Below are 25,803 nucleotides of genomic sequence, written 5' to 3' on the forward strand. Positions count from 1 at the left end.
GCCCAGAAATTTGATTAGTGCAAGATTGAGAAACCCTGCTCTGTGCCAAGTGTTCTATCATAATTTCCCTGATTTCTATCCTTAAAGTTATTCTCTCATTTTATTCTGTAAAATGCCTTCAGTGACTACATAAAGAAGTATTACATAAATTTCTAGTGGATATAATTTAAAATTAAGTAGGTGCATAGTCAGAATACTGTAAACCAAAATGTTACATTTTTCCTCCTTCCCTTATAACACTATATTTCTACCTAGTCCTGGGAAAATTGTGTGAAATTTTCACTTAATCTGTTTTTCTACCTCTTGGAAGAAAAGAATATTTTCTACAGAATCAGTTAGTTTTCCTAGGAAACAAATATCTTTCAGCATCTGGTCCCAGTAATAGTTTTTCCAAAAGTTGCCTTGTCTTAAATCATCCAGGACAGTTGTTAAAATGACTGATAATTAGACCCTTCTTCCGTTAGAGATTCTGATTCAGTAGAACTAGAATGAATCCCAGGAAGCTAATAGTCACCCCAGGTGATTCTTATAATTAGACAAGTTTGATAATGTAAAACCTAAGTCATTTCCAGATGTCAAGGAATAGAGCAGGGATGAATATTCTTAATAAGGTGTCAACATTCTCAATAAGTTTTGCTTTTTCTCTAATTGGTTGCCAGGGTTGTTTTAAAAAAAATACTGCAAATGTAATTTTTACTCTATGATACTCAAAATGTTAATTGACTTGCTAATATGCTGCCTTTTGTCTTTTTTTTTTTTTTTTAAGCTCTTTGGTGTGTTTTGGGCTGCCTACAGTGCTGCTTCATTGTTAGTGGGTGAAGAATTCAAGACCAAAAAGCCTCTCCTGATTTATCCAATCTTTTTATTATACATTTATTTTTTGTCCTTATATACTGGGGTGTGATCTAAGTCATATATAAGTAGAAAAAGACACTGTTACATTTCTGTGTAGGCTGGAAATTCTTGCTTGAGGATATTAAAAAACCCTGTTGACGGTAAAATTTTACATGTTCAGATGTAAAGGCAGTTTCAGGTCTTTTTAAAACAATTTTTTTTTGTATTTAATTAAGCAATTGCAGTTATCTGAATATTTTTGGTCAGAATTCTGAATTCTGTTTGATTCTTCATATTCCAGTGAATAAAATATAAAAGCATTGTGTTTTTAAGATTGTGTCAATATTCACCTAAAAATCTGTGCCAAAAGCACCTGGAATGGTAATTATATTTCACTTGAAGGGTAAATATAATAACATTTTGATCATCTAAAAGTGCAATTTTTTCCTTTAACAAGTTTTCTCCTGCATTGCAGATCTTGTAGATATATATTTATATTTATACATATATATTTATGAAGTAATTCTTATTCACAAAATATATTTCTGAATAGCCTAAAAATTAAGATATTTTAAATCCGATGCTTACACTTTCTTTAATTTGGCCTTTAATCTTTTTATTTATGAATTAAATTTGCTCTTAAATTATATATAATTTTTAAAGTCTCGTACATGCTTCTGGCAATATGTCCTTGTTAAGAATTCTTTTTTTTTTTTATTGCAAGATATTTGCTTTACAATATTGTGCTGGTTTCTGCCATACATCAGAATTCTTAATAATAACAACTAAAACTAATTATAACAGTTGCTGATGTAGATTTGGTTTGTTTGGGTGTGCTTTTTTTACAAACCACTTTTGAATGTCTAAACATCTGATTTAAAGTTTCTGCTTATGGCATTTGATGGATATGGCATTTATTAAAACTGTCAGTATGTAGTATTACAGTATGTAATATTATTTATAGTATCAGTAAATATTTTTAAGTGGCACTTCTAAGCCGTAAAAGTTGCTGAAAAGAGACCTTTAGAGTCTTGTGGTCCCGAGCAATGTTATATGAAGTAGAAAAAAAATAAAATGCTTCCCAGCTGTGTGTTTTGTTTTATAACACCTTGTCTTATATTACCTGATATTTTAACAAGTATCAGGTACTCTTTAGCAAACATACAATATTTGCTAAGAGAGATAATAAGAAATTCCAGCTAGTGAAATTTTATGCAAATAATTTCATAGACTTTAGATGTACCTTTAATTAATATTAGTTTGTGAAGTAGGTGAAATATTTGATATCCATAAAATACCAAATGCCTAAGAACTATTAGCAGATTATTATATTGTCCTTTCTGGTCTCAGCTGGAAAAATTAACTGCTGTCTTCAATATGATAATGTGGCCACCTCTTGGGATATATTCCTTGAGCAACCTAATGTGTCAGGAAATATCCAGCAACTCTGAAATAAGCCTACAAATTAACAAGATATCAAGCCCATCTCTCATTCTTTTCTCCTCTCCCCCTAAAACAGAAAAAAGAACAAAACCCAAAAACTTGAAGCTGCAGAAGTGAGAAGTATAGAGCTATCTTTGGGCCAGAATAATGTGGGAAAGTTACATGATGCTGATTATTTAAACAAGCTTAGAAAAACAGACTAGAAGCAACAGAGGGATAAAACTTCTAAAACTTAAAATAATTTGGAATAGTAAGGAAGGATCTGTAGTTATAGAAGCAGTAACTACAAAGTAAATGTTTGTAGGGGTTTCTGAGAGCAATACTTTGTTTTGGTTGATAATTATATTTGATGTTCATAGCGCTGACTCTGGACTCTTCCCCCAAAAGCTTGGGAGTCCATATCAGGCAGTAGAATTTTACTAAGCAGTAAGTCAAGTGATTTTAGGACCAACTCCATCCAAAGGTGGTTTAAATTTTTTTTTAAGCTATCATTTCTTTAAGATGTGAATGAAAAGTTCACTTGTATGAATCTTGTTTATTATTGATGTAAGATAAAATGAAGTACTTGTGTTCCAAAAAGGTATTTAAAAATAATAGCATTTGATCTTGGGACTAGTCCAGTTTAAGGTATATATAAAAACAATTTATAATGTTTCATAATGTTTCAAGCTCAGCCACTGTCTTCATGGGCTAATGAGCAAAGCACTTAAAACAGATTGTCAGTTTGAAACATGATTTGTAAATGTGTCCAAGATACAGTACTGTTACAGCTAATAATGGTAAGTTGACCATAATGTCCTCTGCTTGAATTTATATATAAAAATATTTTGTGTTATATTGATTTAAAATAATGATTTCCAACCTAATTATTAGTTCATTAGTATTTTTAAAACAGAATTACCCAGATAATCTCTCCTAGTTGTATGTGTGTATACATGTTTAAAGTGTTTCCAGTCATAGTAATCCTGATCACTGTTAATCCTCAAAAAAAAAAGAATTAGAGACATTCATTTGTTTTAAATTGATTATAAAATAATTGAAATTTTGATTATAAATAAAAATCGACATATAATTTTGTTTATATTAAATATAGTCTAGGAAGATTTATAAAGTTTTATGAACCATTACTAAACTTGCTAATTTCTAAGGTCTGTAAGGCAATTTTATATATAATATAATCTATTTCCAAAAATTCCCTAAATATTAATATATTAATATTTCTAAATTAGTGAAAATTTACATTGACTTAAAATGTTAGGTAGATATTTTTGTTTATATATTGTTTAAAATTTAGTTCATTTAAAAAACTGATGTAATAAAACATTGAATAAAATAATCCTACAAACTAATAAAAATAATATTTTTCATATTCAACAAACTGAATATTTTAAGATGATTGTTATTTATCTTTTACCTTTTCAGTAATACATATTTTAGCTAGTGTTAAGTTTTAGGAAATTGTGACACGTTTGATAATTTTTGTTAAAATGTCTTACTTTGTTTTATATATATATTAATATACAAGTTGGGTTTCTTGTTTTGTTCTTTGCCGCAAAGGAGAACAACACACATCATGGCGAACTGTAGAGTGTCTCAGAGTGTTTAAAAGGCCCTATTAGAGGATTTAGGCTTGAGTTAATACAATTCATGGCAGTCTGAAATAAGTCTTAATAGAGCTAAAAAGCATCCTCAGATACTCTTTTCTCTGGTACTTTAGTCACATAAAATAAGTATCTTATTATCCTCTTCCATAAAAAGTTTCTTTAATTGAACCCTTGTATTACATCTTGGGCTTTACCTAGCACCACATGGTAATTTCCCTTTAGAAACGGAATTACAAGTTCCTGCTTTGTACAATCCGACAGTAGTTTGTATGTTTGAGAATCTACTGTCACTTTTTAAATAAATTCCAAAATACGATTTTTGACATTAGTCAGTACTAGACATTCTTACATCTTTTCACTAGAAATCATTATAGTTTCTGAAGACAGTTCTGTTTGTGAAATACATTTTCTTTATAACAGACTTTCAATATACTTTATGACAGTTTTAGGTTCTGCTATGTCTTAGTGGATATAGTTGTCTAAAGAGAAATGGTTAAGAGAATATTCCCTGTGCAAAGTGTATATTATTAAACATAAAGCTTAGGGTTAAGTTGGAGCTTCCCTGTTGGTAAAGAATCTGTCTGTAGTGCCGCAGACTTGTGACTGATCCCTGGGTTGGGAAGATCCCCTGGAGGAGGGAATGGCTACCCATCCAGTATTCTTGCCTGGAGTATTCGTGGACCATGGAGCCTGGCAGGCTACTGTCCATGGACTTGCAAAGAGTCAGACACTTTACAGGGTTAGGTTGCTCTTTTGAATTCTTTCGATATGCTGATGTTAAACTTTGGAGGTTAATTTAGGGAAAGAATGTCAGAATGATTAAGATGGCATTAGTAAAATAACTCCCTATTTTACATTCTGTATTGGTGATTACCCTGGTTTCAACTTTTCTGATTTTCAACAAGATATCTATAAGTTTTTACTTTGAAGGTGTTTAGTTTACAACTTGCAAATGCTTGGAAAAAATTCTTTAAACATCCTTTCTGAACAGTTCAGCGATATACTAATACTGTCACTGAGATTTAAGTTAGATATTAATATGGAAAACATTTTAATGAAATATTTTGAATTTAACTTGTAATTAGAGTATATAAAGATTATTAATGCTTATGGGGCAGGGACAGTACGCTCTCCTACCTGTAATAAGCTTGTTAAATTAATACTTGGAATATAAGTAAATTTGATTTATCAAGAATGGAGGCACGAGTTTTTCTATAATAGTTGCCACTGAGCAATTTTTATTAAAAACCAAACAAGTAAAAACAGCTTACCAAAGTATTTAGACAGGATCAAATGAAATTATAATGAATGACTGATTATGGGAGAAATTTGTCATCTGGTAATAAAGAGGAGAAGCTGGTATAAAAGATTGCTGCTATTCATAAATGCTCAGTGATAAATGATTGAAACTCTACATTTTTCTTGATTTTATGGTGATTCTTTCTACTTCTGTGAAAATCAGTTGCTGTGTAAATATCACTTAAATTGTGTGCAGCATTTGATAATGAAACAACCCATATGTTTTGTAATCCTTATGCTAAATTACACTCTGATAACTGTAGCGTCGCCCTAGACAGCAGTGAAAATATTTTTGTTGTTGATGATGGGCCTACATGCTAAGTGCTTCATACTCAATCTTTTTTGCTAAATGAGACCTAGGAAACTTTTGCCTAATACAGATTTATTTTCAAAGAATGGTACTGGTTGTAGCTTCAAGAAAGAAACATTCAGAAGAAATGGCATTTGAATTGGGTACCGTGAATGTGAGGAGAGAGCAGATATCCATCAAGTGTTTATTGACCCCTTTCTATGTGCCAGGTTCTACCTAGGTTTAGGAATAAATGATGTGCAACAGAGACCACATATGCACCCTAATGAGCCAGTATTTTTGAGAGAGAAAATGATTAACAAATTGTAAAAACAGTGCAACAAATGAACAAAGAGGGGCCTGTGGTAACAAGACAGTATATATGACAGAGGAATTAGACAAGAAAAGCCTTCCGGAGGCAATGATGTTTAAGTTGAAATCCTTGGGTAAGTAAAAGTTAACTAAGCAAAGAAGGAAGGGAAGACTATTACAGACAGAGGGAATAGCATTTGAGTAGAAGGAAATGAAAGCTCATTTGGCAAGTTAGTACTTGTCAAGAGCTTTTGATTAGATATAATGGTGTTTTTAATACCAAGACCAAGGTCTGTAGTCCTACTCTCGATATATCCCCAACAGAAATGCATGTACATATGCCACAAAAAACAAGAACATAGTAACATGATTCGTAATAGCAAAAAATTGGACATAGCAATGTCCATCAACATAAAATAGGTACAAGTATACAGTGGGATTTTATGCAATGAAAATAATTAGAGCCATGTGCAAGAAAGTGACCACCAAAATATTTTAATGCTTTACCCTTATTGAGGAGGGAGAAGAGTTGTATTTGGAAAGAATCTTAAGGAGGACTTAATAATTAAGCTGTATGGTTTATGTGCTTTTCTGTATGTGTGTTACAGGGCATCCTTAATTTTTGTAATTGTTTTAACATAGTTAAATTGCCACTTCACATTTTACTCTTTTTCATGTATTATGCCATAACTATATTCATGTTATACAGACTTCATAACCATACTTTAGAGGAATCTTCCCTGAATCTTGTAACTCTCCAGCTGTATGCCCCAGTTAAATCTTGATTACATCATTGCTTGTTTCATTTGTAGTACTGCTACTTGGTAAGTGTCTAGATTTCTTTTATTAAATTCTTCCACTATAATGTAAGCTCCACTGGGGCAGGGACATTTTCTGACATGTTTGTTAATGTATTCCCAGTACTTTTGTTGAATGAATACAGGAGCCTGGTCATTGAATCCCAAATTCAAATTTGAATCCAGTGAATTTCAAAACCAATAGCTTAATTATTAGTTTTTCATAGATTATTAAAGTTAGGGAAAACTTTAGAGATCATCTACTGAGTGTGATCATACCTCATTGTACAGATGAGGAAACTAAAGTCTAAGGAAGGGTTGTCAAACACTGTTGACCAACAGAATTGGAATAAGAGCTTATGTCTTCAGACCATCAGTCTACTGTTCTTTGCATTACAGTGTGGAACACCAGTGTTGCCAGATGGAGGGCAACATAAATGATTGCCTTCTGCTGCAGTCCATCATATAGATAATTGAAACACCTTTCTCTTTCCTTTTTGATCTTTTTTTCCATTTCATTTAAAAAAAATCTACCATTAGCATTAGGTTTATAAGTACTACACATTAATATTAAATAGTGAAAGTTCAAAGGGCTATTGTGAGGCTTAAGTGAGCTAGTTAATATAAAGCATATAAAATTGTCCCGTGTTCAATAAAAGCTATTAAACTGAATTTATTTAGATCAATGAAACGAGGGTTTCCAGAAATATACTTGATTATATATAGAAAGTATGAGATAAAAGTCACATGCCAAATTGGTGTACATGAGATAATGCATCAGATAGAAATGTACTTGTTTGCAAGAAATAATCCTATGATCAGTATGGTCATACTGGATGTTTGTACCCTATGATCCTTCAGTAAACAAAGAGTTTATTTTTCTCACATAAGCAATCCAAGGGTGTATCTAGGACTAACAGCAACTTAATGTCGCCAGGGACTCAGGTTCCTTTTATCTTTGTACTCTACTATTTTTTTGGTTGGTGGCTTTCATCCATGTTGTCTCAAGATAGCTGTTTCACTTCTACGTAGTACATCTAGATTCCAATCAGGAAGAAAGGGAAGGTTAAGAGGCCAAATGGAGCATGTCAGTCAAAGTTGCCTTTAAAGATCTCTCTGGAAGCCACATTCAGTGACTTCTCTTATATCTCAGCAGAGAACAGAAACACTTGGCTACCCCTTGCTGTAAGAGAGTCTGGGAAAGTATTTTAAGCTGGGCACGTTTACTGCCCTAAACAAAGTCACATCTGTTAGTAAGGAAGAACGGGTGCCAGGTAGGTAACTAGCAGTGTCTAACAAAAACATTATAGGCCACTTTAAAAAATGCAAGGATGGTTCTACTACTTATGCTGGAGTATGTAAGTTACAGATATATCAAGTATTTTTTTAAATAGGCAGGAGAAAAATTGACTTTTCATACACTATTTGAGAAGATAAGGCTTTCAAACATGACATAAAACACAAAATCTAAAAAAAGTTAAGAAACTTGACTACCTAGCATTTAAAACAATTTTATAGGAAAAAGATAAACTACCACTTGGAGGAAAATATTTTTAAGACTTCTGTGTACAGAGGGTTAATTTCCTTAATATAAAAATAACATTTGGAAATTAGTAACTTTCAATGGGCAAAGGACATACATGGGCAATCATAGTATATAATGTATAATAGTAAAAGAATTTATAAATTGGTAGTTTAAAATGGATAAGGAATGTAAATGAGCAACTCAAGAGGGGAGAAACGATAAAGACCAATATATATATGTACAGGTGCACAAATTCATTCGTGGTTAAATACAGTTTAAACAACATTGGCCTCCATTTGCCAGAACTTGAGAAGATTGGTAGTATCTGTGGTTAATTGGTTGGGATCATGAGGAGGTCTGTTGTTTAGCTGATAGACACCAGCATGGCTGTCTCAGTTAAAATACTGAAATTTGTACCAGTGGTAGATCATTTTACTGTAACTGCAATAGCACTAAAATTAATAGATATAAGTCCATTAGTTCTTTTTTGACAGCCATTGATAATGGACCTTTTGTTGTAATGACATCTGAGAAACATTTGCAACATCTGTTAACTTGAACTGTGTTATGGTAAATAATGTTCCTGCCTTGTTCATTACCTGTGAATCATTCCATGTTCTAACACTGGCTGTTGTGGTTTTCCTATTTAGTGTATTATGATTATTAGGTGAAAAGTAAATATAGTGTTTTAATATTTTAAAATAGAAGGGCTTACAACAAAGTAGTAATGGACACTCTAAAACTATTTGATGCTATCTTCTGTTAATGTGGAATATACGCATAGCTTTTGACCCAGCGATTTCATATGTTCACCAGCTTGTGGATTCAGCACTATGCAATGGAACTTGCTTCAGTGATGCAAGTGCTCTATTCTGTGCTATCCATACAGTAGCTGCTAGCCATGTAGCTACTGACCACTTGAATGTGGTTGGTGCAACTGAGGAGCTGACTTAGAGAGCTACATTTGGCTAGTACCTACCATATTGGTCTGAGCAATGAGTGTCCACAGCAGTGCCATTACTAATATCCAAACTTGGAAACAACCCAGATAGACAAATTATGGTGTTGTCACACAATAGAATACAATAATATTGGAAGATGTATAACCATGTAGAGATAATGCTTAACAAAAGAAACCAGACACAAAAGAATACATACTTTGTGATTCTATTTATATGAAGTACAAAAACAGGATGTTGGTTACTCTTAAGTGGGAAGGAAGTAACTGAAAGAAGGTATGGGAATTGAGACTTTTGGGATGCTGGTATGTTCTATGATCTCTTTCTTTATTTGGGTGCTAATCATGTGTGTGTGTGTTCAGTTTATGGAAATTTATCAAACTATACATATGTAACATTTATACCTTTCTGTGAAGTTATTGTGTTTGAGTTTACAGTTGTGAATTGGAGGGAGAAAAAACACCCAGAATGAGTGTTAGCAAAATGTTGATAAGCTTCTTAACATTCCTTTTAAATGCTCTAAGTGTTCATATTCTAAAACTGTGGAAGAACATGATAATAAACTATAGCTTGAAATGTTTCTTAAAAACGTCCTGAAACATCTTTTGATATTGCCTCAGAATTAATATAAAATAAATGATTTTCATTTCTGAAATGAAAGCATGATTTTTTGCAAGTGATGTTCTAAACATTTTATCTAAGAGTTTTAATTGCTCAAATAAGAAATATTTTAAAATACACTTCAAATTGTTAACACCATCTGCTATGTTGTTAAGGACTGCCGCTGCTGCTAAGTCGCTTCAGTTGGGTCCAGCTATATGTGACCCCATAGACAGCAGCCCACCAGGCTACCCTGTCCCTGGGATTCTCCAGGCAAGAACACTGGAGTGGGTTGCCATTTCCTTCTCCAATAAAACATTATTAAAAAAAAAAACCATAATTAATGCAGACATGTTGCAACTTAGATTTATGGTCTCACTTATAAAACATCTGACAAAAACAGAAGAGAAAAAATTCAGTCATTACTGCACAGCTTCAATTGTTACACATGAAAGTGTCTTCATAATTTACTTAAGAGGCAAAATATCATAACTTAAGATGCTGTGGACCTAAAGGTATTATCTGGGAGAAGATAGCAAAATTTATTACAGATGTTCAAGGAAAATAATTCCAATAAGAACTATATAGAAACTTTACTGGGTTTTGAACAGCTAGTACTGTGGAAAGCTTGGGGAAAAAATCTGGAAATTTAGCCAAAGTTTTAGATTTCCAGATGTTTTAATTTGGCTGAAAGACACTAAATTAAAGTATCTCCAAATGGTATTATAAATATGTAAATAAATGAATCACTTTTAAGTATTTCCCCAGTAAAATGTAGTTTTGTGGTAAGTTTGTGATAGCAAATAAAGGTAAAATTTTTCTGAGAAAGTTAATACCTGAAGAGCTTAGAATTTGTGATTAATTGTGATAATGAGAATTGGAATTTTATATTCTGGCTTCAGTAGCAACCTGTAGTGCTAGAACTACAAAAGTAATTTGGACATTTTATCAAGTCTTGTATATTTTCTTCATTAGAGATTTTGATACGAGAACAAACATTTAGAATATGAGAATATTTTTAGAAAATTGTCCTTACTAGAATTATTTGGTGAAGATATCAGTTCTTTATTTAGGTTCTCCAGAGAGCAGTGTTTTATTAGTTGAGGTTTATAAATTAATTTGACAGGAACTAAACATGATTGAAACTGAAAACATGAAAAAGAAGCAGAAATTATTTGAAATATGGAAATATATATGATACTGATTGTTAATTGTTTTTTTAATATTTCTTTATTTTTGGCTGCATCGAGTCTTAGTTATGGCACGCGGAATCATTTGTGTGGCATTTGGGCTTCTCTCTAGTTGTGGCATTTGGTTCAGGAGTAGTGTATGTGGACTTAGTTGCCCTGTAGCATCTTAGTTCCCTGACCAGGGATCGAACCCACATCTCCTGCATTAGAAGGCAGATTCTTAACCCTGGACCACCACAGAAGTCTCTTGATTATTAATTATAACTCAGTACAATTTTTAAAAATAATTAAAATACAGAAATATGCCATTTGAAATAACAAAATAGAAGGCCAGTGCGAGTGAAAGTATTAACGACCCAATTAATTGATAACATATTGATGTATTGCCTTCTGTGACGGTTAACTTTATATGTAAACTTGTCTGGGCCATGTGGAGCCCAGATATTAGGGTGTTTCTGTGAGAATGTTTTTTGGATGAGATTAACATTTAAATACAGACTTGAGTAAAACAGATTGCCTTCCCTAAGGTGGGTGGGGTGCTTCCCTGATGGCCCAGCGGTAAAGAATCCGCCTATGATGCAAGAGACTCAGGGTCAATCCCTGAATCGGGAAGATCCCCTGGAGGAGGGCATGGCGATCCACTCACTATTCTTGCCTAGAGAATCTCATGGACAGAGGAGCCTGGCAGTCCACAGTCCATAGTATCACAAAGAGATGGACACGACTAAAGCGACTTAACACAGCAAGGTGGGTGGACTTAAAGGCCTGAGGAGGACAGAAGGGCTGCCCCTCTTCACCCTGACCACAGTAAGAATTCCTCCTGCCCAACTGCCTCTGGTTAGGACATGTTTTTTCCTGACCTTCGATTCAGAACTCCTCAATTGAGCCTGCTGGCCTTTGGACTGGAGGTACACCTTTGTCTCCTGGGTCTCCAACTTGCCTGCTTACCCTCCATATCTTGGGACCTGTCAGCCTTTATAAGCTTGTGAGCTAATTCCTTTTAATAAATCTACTTAAATATATATGTGTGTATATATATATATATATATAAATGTATGTGTCAATGAGCATTTAAGCCTCACGTTTTAAAAGAAAAATATTTGTAGAGGAATTTTATTATCGCTGCTGTTAAGTAGAATTTACAATATAACTTAGCCCTTTCTCAGAGGTCATTAAGATGTATTCAGTTTTTTGCAGTTATAGTAAGTATCCCTAGACTTATGGGTTTCTTAGGACCATAGTTATGCTTTTAAAAGTGTTTGTCCCTAAGAACTATTGTTTCTTGGTGTTCAGACTTCACATTGTACCTTCATGTGGCTGAAGGGACTGGAGAGCACTCTGGCATCTTTTTTTATTAAGAGTAAAATATTATATACAAACACACACTTCCTATTGGTGCTGTTTCTCTGGAGAACCCAAATACACTTTATTTTTTTGGTTCCTTATACATAGTCTTAAAACATGGACATTTTATGTAAGTAAATTTTGTGTAATCTTATTTGATGCTGTGAAAGTGCTGCACTCAATATGCCAGCAAATTTGGAAAACTCAGCAGTGGCCACAGGACTGGAAAAGGTCAGTTTTCGTTCCAATCCCAAAGAAAGGCAATGCCAAAGAATGCTCAAACTACCACACAGTTGCACTCATCTCACATGCTAGTAAAGTAATGCTCAAAATTCTCCAAGCCAGGCTTCAGCAATATGTGAACCGTGAACTTCCTGATGTTCAAACTGGTTGTAGAAAAGGCAGAGGAACCAGAGACAAATTGCCAACATCCACTGGATCATGGAAAAAGCAAGAGAGTTCCAGAAAAACATCTATTTCTGCTTTAATGACTATGCCAAAGTCGTTTGAATGTGTGGATCACAATAAACTGTGGAAAATTCTGAAAGAGATGGGAATACCAGACCAGCTGACCTGCCTCTTGAGAAATCTGTATGCAGGTCAGGAAGCAACAGTTAGAACTGGACATGGAACAACAGACTGGTTCCAATTCGGAAAAGGAGTACATCAAGGCTGTATATTGTCACCCTGCTTGTTTAACTTCTATGCAGAGTACATCATGAGAAACGCTGGACTGGAAGAAACACAAGCTGGAATCAAGATTGCCGGGAGAAATATCAGCAACCTCAGATATGCAGATGACACCACCCTTATGGCAGAAAGTGAGGAGGAACTAAAAAGCCTCTTGATGAAAGTGAAAGAGGAGAGTGAAAAAGTTGGCTTAAAGCTAAACATTCAGAAAATGAAGATCATGGTATGCGGTCCCATCACTTCATGGGAAATAGATGGGGAAACCTTGGAAACAGTGTCAGACTTTATTTTTCTGGGCTCCAAAATCACTGCAGGTGGTGACTGCAGCCATGAAGTTAAAAAACGCTTACTCCTTGGAAGGAAAGTTATGACTAACCTAGATAACATATTCAAAAGCAGAGACATTACTTTGCCAACAAAGGTCCATCTAGTCAAGGCTATGGTTTTTCCTGTGGTCATGTATGGATGTGAGAGTTGGACTGTGAAGAAGGCTGAGCGGCAAAGAATTGATGCTTTTGAACTGTGGTGTTGGAGAAGACTCTTGAGAGTGCCTTGGACTGCAAGGAGATCCAACCAGTCCATTCTGAAGGAGATCAGCCCTGGGATTTCTTTGGAAGGAATGATGCTAAAGCTGAAACTCCGATACTTTGGCCACCTCATGCGAAGTGTTGACTCATTGGAAAAGACTGTGATGCTGGGAGGGATTGGGGGCAGGAGGAGAAGGTGACGACAGAGGATGAGATGGCTTGATGGCATCACTGACTCTATGGACGTGAGTCTGAGTGAACTGGAGTTGGTGATGGACAGGGAGGCCTGGCATGCTGCAATTCATGGGGTCACAAAGAGTCAGACATGACTGAGCGACTGAACTGAACTGAACTGATTGTAAGTATACTTTAGTGCTCATTGATTTTCAGAAACCTATATAAGAAAATGGTTTTGTAGTACTTACCTTTTAAAGCATAAGGAATGAAAGTTTTTCTGTAGATGAGTTGTCATATATATAAACAACTTGTTACAGAATATGGTTACCTGGGACTTTCCTTGCAGTCCAGTGGTTAGTCCTCCATACTTCTAATATAGAGGGTGCAGTTTCAATCCCTGGTTGGGGAACTGAGACCCCATGTGCTGCACAGCGAGAAAAAAAAAAAAGTATGGTTACCTGAAAGCTAATTTCTCTCACTCATGAGTAGTTTCACGCTGTTCCTCAAATCTGGCTGTGGTCTAACTGGCAGTCGGTGGGATTTTTCTCCCTCTGATGATCTGACCCTCCAAGTTGACAGTGGAGTCTGCTGTGGAGTTTGCTTCTTTGGTTCATCTAATGCTTCCTTGGTTCATCTAGTGCTTCTGTTACTCACTTATTGGGGAACCTGAGTTTCCTTGTTTTACCATTGTTCTGGCCCATTAGTTTGAAGGTTATTTTTTTCCCTTGAGAAGAAGGGAAAAAGAGACCCTTAGCTGTTTGCTTCCAATTATCTATTGACAGCGAACTCTGTTCTTTGGATTTGGACCTGTTCCTTATAGTCTCTAGCCTTTGCTTATTCTGTGTGGTAGCTTTCTGACATTAATGTGTAATCTTTCAGTTACAAGAAACATCACGTTTTCCTGTTTTTCTAAAGTAAGTTAAATCTAACCTGAGCTTCCTCAGGGCTAGCTAAAGAACTTCTAATGTGGGTCAGAAACTGAGTTCCCTAACCCCTTCATTGACTCCTAAAAGAACCCTTGGCCTTATCTCATGCCAAGGTTGGGTGTGCTTCATTGTTTCCACACCTTCTAGAGGATGCTCTTGCTGGCTGGGGATGGCACACCTTTCTCTAGTAGGCCCTGTTGCTCTGTGAGGGCCACTGAGATGCCCTCACTGCCATTTCTGTTCTAATCATAGGCTGACACAACACAGAGACTTATGCTTTGCTCTCAAGGTCCCTGCAGTTTACACCAGCCTTGACCATCCTGGTATGACCACCCAAGAGAGATTGATCTAAATGTCTTAAGAAAATCCCCCAAACCTAGTCCCCAGGACGCCTCCATTTTCTCTAATCAGATTGCTGCTTTTCCATCCCAGTACCAGTACCACATCCTTCTTCCATTCTTGAAAGTGAAAGTGAAGTCGCTCAGTCGTGTCTGACTCTTTGTGACCCCATGGACTGTAGCCAACCAGGCTCCTCCATCTATGGGATTTTCCAGGCAAGAATATTGGAGTGGGTTGCCATTTCCTTCTCCAGGAGATCTTCCCAACCCAGATTAATTCCTTTGCAACAAAACCCTGAAAGAATTTTTTTTTTTTCCATGACAAGCACTGAAGGAGCCACAACAGACCCTCCCCACTTCCTGCACACACCCCAGTGGAGAAGAGTCCAAATTCTAGAACATAAAGCTTGATTGGAATACCTCAACATGATAAAAGCCATATATGATAAAAACAAACATCCTCAATGGTGAAAAATGGAAAACATTTCCCCTAAAGTCAGGAACAAGTCAAGGGTGCCAACTCTCATCACTACTATTCAACATAGTTTTGGAAGTTGTAGCTACAGCAATCAGAGAAGAAAAAGGGAATCAGATTGGAAAAGAAGAGGTAGATGACATGATCATCTGTTTGCAGATGACATGATTCTATACATAGAAAACCCTAAAGGCACCACCAGAAAGTTACTAGAGCTAATCAATGAATATCATAAAGTTTCAGGATATAAAGTTAATACACAGAAGTCACACTAACAATGAGAAAACCCATTCACCATTGTGATGAAAAGAATAAAATACTTAGGAATAAATCTATATAAAGAAACAAGAACTACATATAGAAAATTATAGAACACTGATGAAAGAAGACACAAATAGATGGAGAAATATACCATGTTCATGGTTTGGAAGACTTGGAAGAATCAATATTGTGAAAATGAGTGTACTACCCAAAGCAATCTTTAGATTCAATGCAATCCCTGTCAGGCTACCAACAGTATTTTTCACAGACCTAGAACAAATAATTTCACAATTTGTATAGAAATACAAAAAACCTCGAATAGGCAAAGCAATCTTGAGAAGACTGGAACTGGAGAAATCAACCTGCCTGACTTCAGACTGCTACAATGCTACAGTCATCAAGACAGTATAGTACTGGCACAAAGACAGAAATATAGATCAGTGTAACAAAATAGCCCAGAGATAAATCCATGCACCTATGGACAACTTATTTTTGACAAAGGAGGCAAAAATACACAATGGAGAAAAGACCATCTCTTTAATAAGTGGTGCTGGGAAAGCTGGTCAACCACCTGGAAAAGAATGAAACCATAACACTTTCTAACACCATACACAAAAATAAACTCAAACTGGATTAAAGATCTTAAGACCAGAAACTAGAAAACTCCTATAGGAAAACATAAGCAAAACACTCTGACATAAATCACAGCTAAGATCCTCTATGACCCACCTCCTAGAGTAATGGAAATAAAAGCAAAAATAAGCAAATGGAACCTAATTAAACATAAAAGCTTTGGCACAATGAAGGAAACTATAAGCAATGTGAAAAGACAGCCTTCAGAATAGGAGAAAAAGCAAATGAAGCAACTGATAATTAATCTCAAAAATATACAAGCAGCTCATGCAGCTCAATACCAGAAAAATAAACCCAATCAAACAATGGGCCAAAGAACTAAATGGACATTTCTGCAAAGAAGACGTACAGATGGCTAACAAACACATGAAAAGATGCTCAACATCACTCATTATCAGAGAAATGCAAATCAAAACCACAGTGAGGTACCATCTCATGCTGGTCAGAATGGCTACTATCAAAAAGTCTACAAACAAATGCCGGAGAGGGTATGGAGAAAAAGGAACCCTCTTACACTGTTGTGGGGATGCAAACTAGTACAGCCACTGTGGAGAACAGTGTGGAGATTCCTTAAACTGGAAATAGAATTGCCATATGACCCAGCAATCACTGCTGGGCATACACACCGAGGAAACCAGAATTGATAGAGACGTGTACCCCAGTGTTCATCGTAGCACTGATTACAATAGCCACGACATGGAAGCAACCTAAATGTCTATCGGCAGATGAATGGGTAAGAAAGCTGTGGTACATATACACAATAGAAAATTACTCAGCTATAAAAAGGAATGCATTTGAGTCAGTTCTAATAAGATAGATGAAACTGGAGCCTATTACACAGAGTGAAGTAAGTCAGAAAGAAAAACACCAATACAGTATATTAATGCATATATATGGAATTTAGAAAGATGGTAACGATGCGAGACAGCAAAAGAGAGACAGATGTAAAGAACAGACTTTTGGACTCTGTGGGAGAAGGTGAGGGTGGAATGATTTGAGAGAATAACATTGAAACATGTATATTATCATACATGAAATAGATTACCAGTCCAGGTTTGATGCATGAGACAGGGCACTCAGGGCCAGTGCACTGGGATGACCCTGAGGGATAGGATGGGGAGGGCGGTGGGAGGGGGGTTCAGGATGGGGAACACATGTACACCCATGGCTGATTCATGTCAATGTATGGCAAAAACCACTACAATGTTGTAATTAGCCTCCAATTAAAAAGTTCTTTTAAAAACTTAATTGGAAAAGGGGTAACACATTTCTATCATGATGAAGAACTATGTTTGTATCATGGTGTGCCTACAGTCAGGAAAATAAGACCAAAGTGATTCATCTTTAAATATACTACAGAACATTTCAACATCATAAAAAGAATGCAGATTAATAAAATCAGCACCTGTGTTAAATAAAGAACTTAAAATTTACCAATAATTTATTTCATCCCCCCAACGAAAATGCCAACTCCTAAATTTGGTGATTTTTCATTTCCGTGTTTTTTCTTATAATTTAACTATGTGTGTGTGTGTGTGTGTGTGTATTCTTAAGCAGTATATGTAGGATTTATTTGTATGTTTAAAAATTTTATGTCAATGGAGTATTTATATATTCTTTTGCATCCTCCATATGTGGAGATGCAGATAGCTGTAAATTTTACTCATTTCCACAGCTTAGAGAATTTGTTAAACTGAATATACCATATAGTATTTATTTCCCATTCTCCAGTGGATGGGGCATTTAGGTTGTTGCCAAATATTTGCTATTACATACGATGTGCTATGCACATTCTTTCTCCTAGTACATTTTTCTAAAGGAAATTTTAACTAGGAGTAGAATTAGGAGGTCCCAGGGCACAGTGGGAAAGACTAGAGATCTCTTCAAGAAAATTAGAGATACCAAGGGAATATTTCATGCAAAGATGAGCTCGATAAAGGACAGAAATGGTATGGACCAACAGAAGCGGAAGATATTAAGAAGTGGCAAGAATACACAGAAGAACTATACAAAAAAGATCTTCATGACCCAGATAACCATGATGGTGAGATCACTCACCTAGAGCCAGAAATCCTGGAATGTGAGGTCAAGTGGGCCTTAGGAAGCATCATTATGAACAAAGCTAGTGCAGGTGATGGAATTCCAGTTGAGCTATTTCAAATCCTGAAAGATGATGCTGTGAAAATGCTGCACTCAATATGCCAGCAAATTTGGAAAGCTCAGCAGTGGCCACAGGACTGGAAAAGGTCAGTTTTCATTCCAATCCCATAGAAAGGCAATGCCAAAGAATGCTCAAACTACCGCACAATTGCACTCATCTCACATGCTAGCAAAGTAATGCTCAAAATTCTCCAAGCCAGGCTTCAACAGTACATGAACTGTGAACTTCCAGATGTTCAAGCTGGTTTTAGAAAAGGCAGAGGAACCAGAGATCAAATTGCCAACATCACTTGAATCATTGGAAAAGCAAGAGAATTCCAGAAAAATATCTACTTTTGCTTTATTGACTACACCAAAGCTTTTGACTGTGTGGACCACAACAAATTTTGGAAAATTCTTAAAGAGATGGGAATACCAGACCACCTGACCTGGCTCCTGAGAAATCTGTATGTAGGTCAAGAAGTGACAGAACTGGACATGGAACAACAGAGACTGGTTCCAAATCAGGAAAGGAGTACATCAAGGCTGTGTATTGTTACCCTGCTTATTTCACTTATATGCAGAGTATGTCATGCGAAATGCCAGGCTGGAGGAAGCACAAGCTGGAATCCAGATTGCCACGAGAAATATCAATAACTTCAGATATGCAGATGAACCCACCCTTATGGCAGAAAGTGAAGAATTAAAGAACCTCTTGATGAAAGTGAAAGAGGAGAGTGAAAAAGTTGGCTTAAAACTCAACATTCAGAAAACGAAGATCATGGCATCTGGCCCCATCACTTCATGGCAAATAGATGGGGAAAGAATGGAAACAGTGAGAGACTTTATTTTTGGGGGGTCCAAGATCCCTACAGATGGTGACTGCAGCCATAACATTTAAAAATGCTTGCTTGCTCCTTGGAAGAAAAACTGACCAACCTAGACAGCATATGAAAAAGCAGAGACATTACTTCGCCAACAAAGGTCCATCTAGTCAAACCTGTGGTTTTTCCAGTAGTCATGTATGGATGTGAGAGTTGGACTATAAAGAAAGCTGAATGCTGAAGAATTGATGATTTTGAACTGTGGTGTTGGAGAAGACTCTTGAGAGTCCTTTGGACTGCAAGGAGATCCAACCCATCCATCCTAAAGGAAATCAGTCCTGATGCTGTAGCTGAAACTCCAATACTTTGGCCACCTGATGTGAAGACCAACTCATTGGAAAAGACCCTGATTCTGGGAAAGATTGAAGGCTGGCAGAGAAGGGCCGACAAAGAATGAGATGATTGGATGGCATCACCGATGCAATGGACATGAGCTTGAGTAGACTCCAGGAGTTGGTGATGGACAGGGAAGCCTGGCATGCTGCAGCCCATGGGGTGGCAATGAATTGGACACGACTGAACAACTGAACTGATCGACTGAAGGCACATGCATCTTCTAGCTCAATATAAGCTGCCAAATTGCTCTCCAAAGTGAATACTCTCAAAGCACCATACTCTCTTAGCAGAACTTTTCTCTTGCTTCCCATCTTCATTAATGTTTAACATTCTCAGAATTCTTAACTTTCCAGTGTAATTGTACTTGATCATGGTTTGAACATCCCTGATTACCATTGAAGTGGAGCATCTTTTCATATATTTGTTGACTATTCAGCTTTCTGTTGGAGAAGGCAATGGCACCCCACTCCAGTACTTTGCCTGGAAAGTCCCATGGATGGAGGAGCCTGGTAGGCTGCAGTCTGTGGGGTCGCTGGGAGTCGGACGCGACTGAGCAACTTCACTTTGACTTTTCACTTTCATGCATTGGAGAAGGAAATGGCAACCCACTCCAGTGTTCTTGCCTGGAGAATCCCAGGGATGGGGGAGCCTTGTGGCTGCCGTCTGTGGGGTCACACACAGTTGGACACGACTGAAGTGACTTAGCAGCAGCAGCAGCTTTCTGTAAAAGACTCTTATGTGTTAATACCATATGTCATCATTATTCTTGATATTACTATTTTACAGTATTGGGTTGTCTTGTATTAATTTGTACAAGTTTCTTTATGTATTCAAGAAACTTAATTCCTTGTCATTCATTTGCATTTGCAAATAGTCTTCCAGTCTTCAGCTTGTTTTTTTACTTTGGGAATGTTTTAAAGATGTACAGTTTCCAAACTTTAACATAATCAAATGTCATTTTCTTGCATGTGCGCTTTAATTTTGTTTAAAGAAAAAAACCAACAACAAACAGCTCTTCTGTCCTAAAGTCAGGAGGATATTCTCCCTAACCTCAGCATACCTGTGTGTAAAATTTCTGCTTTTCATATTGAGGGCTTTAATTCTCCTGGTAATTATTTTTGTTTATGGTGTGAAGTAGGAACAAATATTATTATTTTCTATATAGATAACTAATTGTCCAAGCAATATTTAGTAAATAATTGAACACATCCCCACTAACCTGCAATATGTCAAGTTTCAAGGTATGTATACATCTATACAGAGATCATTTGTGGTGTGCCCTACTACAGTATCCTTAGGGTTTGTCTTGTGTCTTTTATTCATCCTTGATTTGTGAGTTTGTCTGAGTTCAACTGAGAGCTCCATTCCTGGCACTTTGGTTGCTTTATGGAATCACTGGCACTTACTTTGTTAGAATATCATCATAAAAACTTCCCTATCCTTTTGTATTTCCTTTAAGAATCACTGGCCTTGGTATCACATGAATTTTTAAAAATTTTCATGATACCACGCCCCAAATTAGACATAAGGTATATGTCAAATTTATATTCAACCTTCTTTTTGCTTTTATAAAATCTTCCAAGGATAAATTCATACTGGTATCATCACGGTCTTAAATTTGGCTTTCTAAGTCATTCTTAGGATTTTTGTTTCCTTCAGAGCAACGTAATCTTGAGCAAAGCAGGTATTCTCTGGATAGGTTTTTAAAACATTCCGATATCCCACCATGAGGTATTTCTTGGTGCGTAGGAAGTTTGCAGTTGCACACCTTTAGTTTTCTGAATGAAGAAGCAATTGTGTGTCAAGTCTATTGCTCAGATTTGGTTCCCAGATGAGCAGGACATCCTTTACTTTTCCCCAAGTAATAAATGGGATATGACATTAAAGTCAAGGAACTCAGTAAAAATTTTAGATCATGTTGGATAAACTTCCTTCTCAACCCTGGGAAAATTTTGTCTTTGAATAGTTATGCTTAGAGGGTAAGCCTGCAACCAGACTGCCTAAGTTCCAATCTCAGCCTTCTGACTTGACTGGAAGATCCTTAGCAAGTTATTTAATGTTTTCTATGCCTCAGTTTCTTTAGCTGTAAAATGAAAATAATAAAAATTGTAGATGCTTCATAGGATTATAACAATGGATAAATATTAGTACAGACATTGGGAATTAATACAGACCTTGGGAATACTGCAAGTTTGAGTTTGATTCTAGACCACCACAATAAAGCAAATACTGCAATAAAGCAATCCACACAAATTTTTTTGTTTCCCAGTGCATATAAAAGTTACATTTACCCTATAATGCAGCTTATTGTATGCAACAGTATTATGTCTCAAAACAATATACATACTTTAAAAATACTTTCTTGGAAGAAATGCTAATCATCATTCGAGTCTTCATCAAGTTGTAATATTTTTACAATAGTAACATAAAAGATCACTGATCAAACATCACCATAACAAATATAATAATAATGGAAGTGTTTGACATGTTATGAGAATTACCAAAATGTGGCACAGAGACATGAAGTAAACAAATGCTTTTGGAAAAATGGTGGTGATAGATTTTCTTGCTGCAGTGTTCCCACAAACTTTCAATTTTATGTATTCATTGATTCAGTTTTCAATTTGATGTGTTATCTGTGAAGCACAATAAGATGAAGTGCAATAAGATAAGGTATATGTATACATGTATGTATGTACACACAGATATGTATGTATAAATGTCTGTAAATACATCCAGTTCCCATTTGTCTGCTCACAGAGCCCAATAGCAATAAGCACCCAGCATGCAGATGCTGGCTTTTGAATACCATTCAAAACAACCAAGACTTGATTCCAGGCCTGGGACATCTTTTTGAGCTATGTCAATCACAGAAACCTGTTTGAAGGAACTCTCATTTGACTGACTCTAACAGTCTGACATGAAAATAAAAATGAAACAAAGCAAAGGAATATAACTAACTGAGTAAAGAGTAGGACCACACTGATAGAACTAGACAGACATATAGACAGGTAGATACATAGGTAGCTAGGTAAAGAAAGTTCATTTTTAAAGTAGAAAGCCATGTAGAAGAGATGATAAAATTAGAAAATCATTGTTTTCTAATGAAACTATCAGTAATAATTATGGGTGCTAAAACTGGTGGGTGAAAATTTGAGGATAACAAAGTATTTACATAATCTCAAAGTATCTCTCTACAAGATACCTATTAACTACAAAAGACAGTGGGGAAATCTGGCTGATCATGCCTTAACCAATGTCAAGGATAGTATCACTCATATTGGGGAAAACCAGTATCATATGTCTTTTGAAGCACTGGCAAGAACTCACCATCCCTTCTGTGGTGTTCTTGCTACATTGCATAGCCTGAATCTCTTTCATGAAGAATTATCACACAAATTCAAAGAGAAACAGTCCACAACACCAGTGTCCTGTAGTTGTCAAAAATGTCAGTGTCATTCTCTGCAGAGAGACTGAGACTGTGCCAGGCTAAAGGATGACAAAGAGGCATAGCAATTGAATGCACATATTCATCTTGGATCATCTTCTGATTTAAAGGACGTTTTTAGGACAAATGGTGAGGTCTGAATGTAAATTAGATAATGTCATAATAATGTCAATTTCCTTGGTTTTAGGAAGAACACTACACTGAGGTATTTAGAGGTAAAATGGCATAATGTAACATTCTAAAGTGGTTGAGGAAAAAATTACATACTATAGACACACATAGGTATAGAGAGGGGGAAGAGAGAATCAAATGTAGTAAAGTGGGAACAACCGCTGAATCTTGGTGAAAGATATCCAGTAGCTCTTTGTACTATTCTTGCAATTTTTCTGTCTGAAATTAAGTCAAAATAAAACATCTTACTTCTATAGATATGTTTATTGCTTTGATTGTGGTGATGGTTTCACGGTTGTACACATGTGCAAACTTACCGAATCATATACTTTATTTATTTATTTTTTTCATATACTTTAAATATGTGCAGTTTTGTATATCAGGTATGCCTCAATAAAGTGAAAAGCAGTTTAAATAAATGTGAAGGAGCTTAGAATGATGCCTGGGAAATAAGGAGTATATGTGCATTTGCTGTTACTGTAAGGATAGATTAGAAGCTAAGGTTACATGAAGATACAACAAGGTGAGGGTAAAAACATGGAGATAGGTGACATTTTCCTTGGATTTATAAGTCCCAGGAATCTCAGGACTTGTGATCATTCACTTTAGTGTCTAATGTAGCCTGGACTTTTTTTCTCACTTGGAAAGAATCTAAAAGTATATGATCTTAAAGTGGAAAGTGAAAAATAGCTTATTTGAAAAGAAAGGAAAGATTTTGTAGGCAGACCATAAGCATGCCATCTGGTTAACTCAGGAGAAATCCTAAAAGCTTAGATTTCACAGTTGTACCAGCATGTATGGTTTAAGATAGACTCCCTAAGCTAAAAATAGCAAGTCATATTTGTTTTGCTATTCATAAGTTAGTTGAAAATGCCACTCAACTGCAGTGTTAAAGATTACATTTATCTCATCTAAGAATCAAAGTCCATTGTGGCTATGTTTCTCAAGTCTAATGAGACAATATGTAAGACAAATTCATCACAAAAGAAATAAGGTTGACACAGTAGTAGCATCTCTAAAATTAAATTGTAGTTCTTTAAAAATATGATCACACCCAATGATTCTCAACCAGGTACAAAATCTGGAGACAGTTTTGGTTGTCACTATTGGAAGAACGGGAGAGGGGAGGACATATTATTGACCTCTAATGGTAGAAACCAGGGATGCTGCTAAATGTCTACAAAGCACAGGACAGACACTCAACAACAAACTATGTGGTCCAACATGTCAATAGTGCCAAAGTTGAGAAATCCTGCACTAAATGAACACATTTTCTAAAATTTCAGATAAAGTGATAATAAAAATAATTCTTCTGGTCTTGTCTTGATGCAGTATATTATCAGCTAGCCTTGTGCCTGGGAGTTAATATGTACTCAATATATATTTGTTTATGCAATCTATTCTGAGTCTTTTTATGGTTTTCCCTTCGATTTTGTAGGCACAAAAACTGGACCAGAAAAAAAAAAAAAAAGCTGGACCAGAACTTTGTTACTATCTGCTTCATAAATATCCCACCCTTGTTTCATAATATAGCAAATGAGAGATTTTTTATACAAGATTATAGATACACTAGATTATAGGAAAGTGGACAAAAGTCAGTATTCAGTAGATTGAATATGAAACAGAACCAACTTGTGTAGCTTCTACACAAATTATGAAAGGATTTTAAGTGTAATAAAGACATTAGGAAATCTCATCAAAAACAAAAAATTCAAAAAATATTAAAAACATGGTTAAGCATTCAGCCTGTTAATGGTTCACGTTCTGTGCAAATCTCTTATGCTATTTAGTTAAAAAAATTAGCCAGTTGAGAGGACTTACAATGAAATGTCACAGCCCTCTCTGCCATTCCTTCACCACTCGTCCCAGTATTACTTTTCTGGGGCAATTCGTTTTGTTTTGTTTCCCAGGTAGTCTTTATAACTCTGAATAATATTCCTATGTCAATATTTCTTGCTGTATCAGTTGTAGACATATATACTCCTCCCTTTGAAAGATAAGGACTTAACTTAAGTTACTCTTCCTTCTCTCCCTTTTTAGTAGTTATATTTTCTTTACTGGAAGTCTTTATAATTTGAGATAAACTCCCATGTCTTGTTTATCATCTTTAAAAAAAAAATAGCTCTTGTCTCCCCTGTATGTAAGATGAAACCATTATCAAACCCACCTTTCGTTTTCTCTTCCACCCAGCCTCTGTCAGCTTCACTTTTGCTTTCTTTAGTTTTATGACATTGAGGTTAACGACAACTACACTCTGTTCTGTAGCTATAAATAGATATGCAATGTTTTGTCTATAACAGATTCTAAACTTTGAACGGCAGTAAGCAACATTTGCTTTGTTATCACTGTGTAAATATTACTCAGTGCAGCAGGTGCTATTGTAGGACATTTCCTCCTTCCTGAGTCCACTTTTTGACCTCTGCAACCTAAGAGAATGTCCCTTTCCTTGAATCCCATCAGCTGTTCAAGATCAAGCCACATTTTAGTTTGCTTCATATCTAATCTGTGGCTTTCTTGTGAAGTTTTCCTGTCTTTCCTACAAATTCAAATTGTCTTTCTTTTTCCTTACTGAAAAGAGGAACTGTGTACCTTGTTTATCCAC

At 35.7% G+C, this 25,803-nt stretch overlaps 1 protein-coding gene and 1 long non-coding RNA gene across 4 annotated transcripts in view; one reads left to right on the forward strand and one right to left on the reverse strand.

The window, feature by feature from the left end:
* YIPF4 (Yip1 domain family member 4) overlaps positions 1 to 1,771 on the forward strand; it is a 33,928-nt gene extending 32,157 nt beyond the window's left edge. The window contains exon 6 of the mRNA XM_061432028.1: positions 767 to 1,771. Within this exon, the coding sequence (XP_061288012.1) occupies positions 767 to 904 (138 nt within the window). The 3' untranslated portion in view covers positions 905 to 1,771. The remainder of the gene's footprint in view (positions 1 to 766) is intronic.
* The window catches only part of LOC133256869 (uncharacterized), a 37,868-nt gene extending 12,388 nt beyond the window's left edge, over positions 1 to 25,480 (reverse strand). The window contains exons 1-3 of one of the 3 annotated variants that reach the window (XR_009739322.1): positions 25,369 to 25,480; positions 19,976 to 20,303; positions 13,919 to 14,014 (exon numbers count right to left, since the gene is read on the reverse strand). This is a non-coding gene — a long non-coding RNA (uncharacterized LOC133256869). Of the gene's footprint in view, positions 1 to 13,918; positions 14,015 to 19,975; positions 23,497 to 25,368 lie in introns of those variants that run through there. The other 2 variants (XR_009739321.1, XR_009739320.1) reach the window with 2 other exon arrangements.
* Positions 25,481 to 25,803: the final 323 nt, after the last annotated feature.

Source organism: Bos javanicus, chromosome 11 (genome assembly GCF_032452875.1).
Source record: "Bos javanicus breed banteng chromosome 11, ARS-OSU_banteng_1.0, whole genome shotgun sequence".
Classification (NCBI taxonomy): Eukaryota; Metazoa; Chordata; class Mammalia; order Artiodactyla; family Bovidae; genus Bos; species Bos javanicus.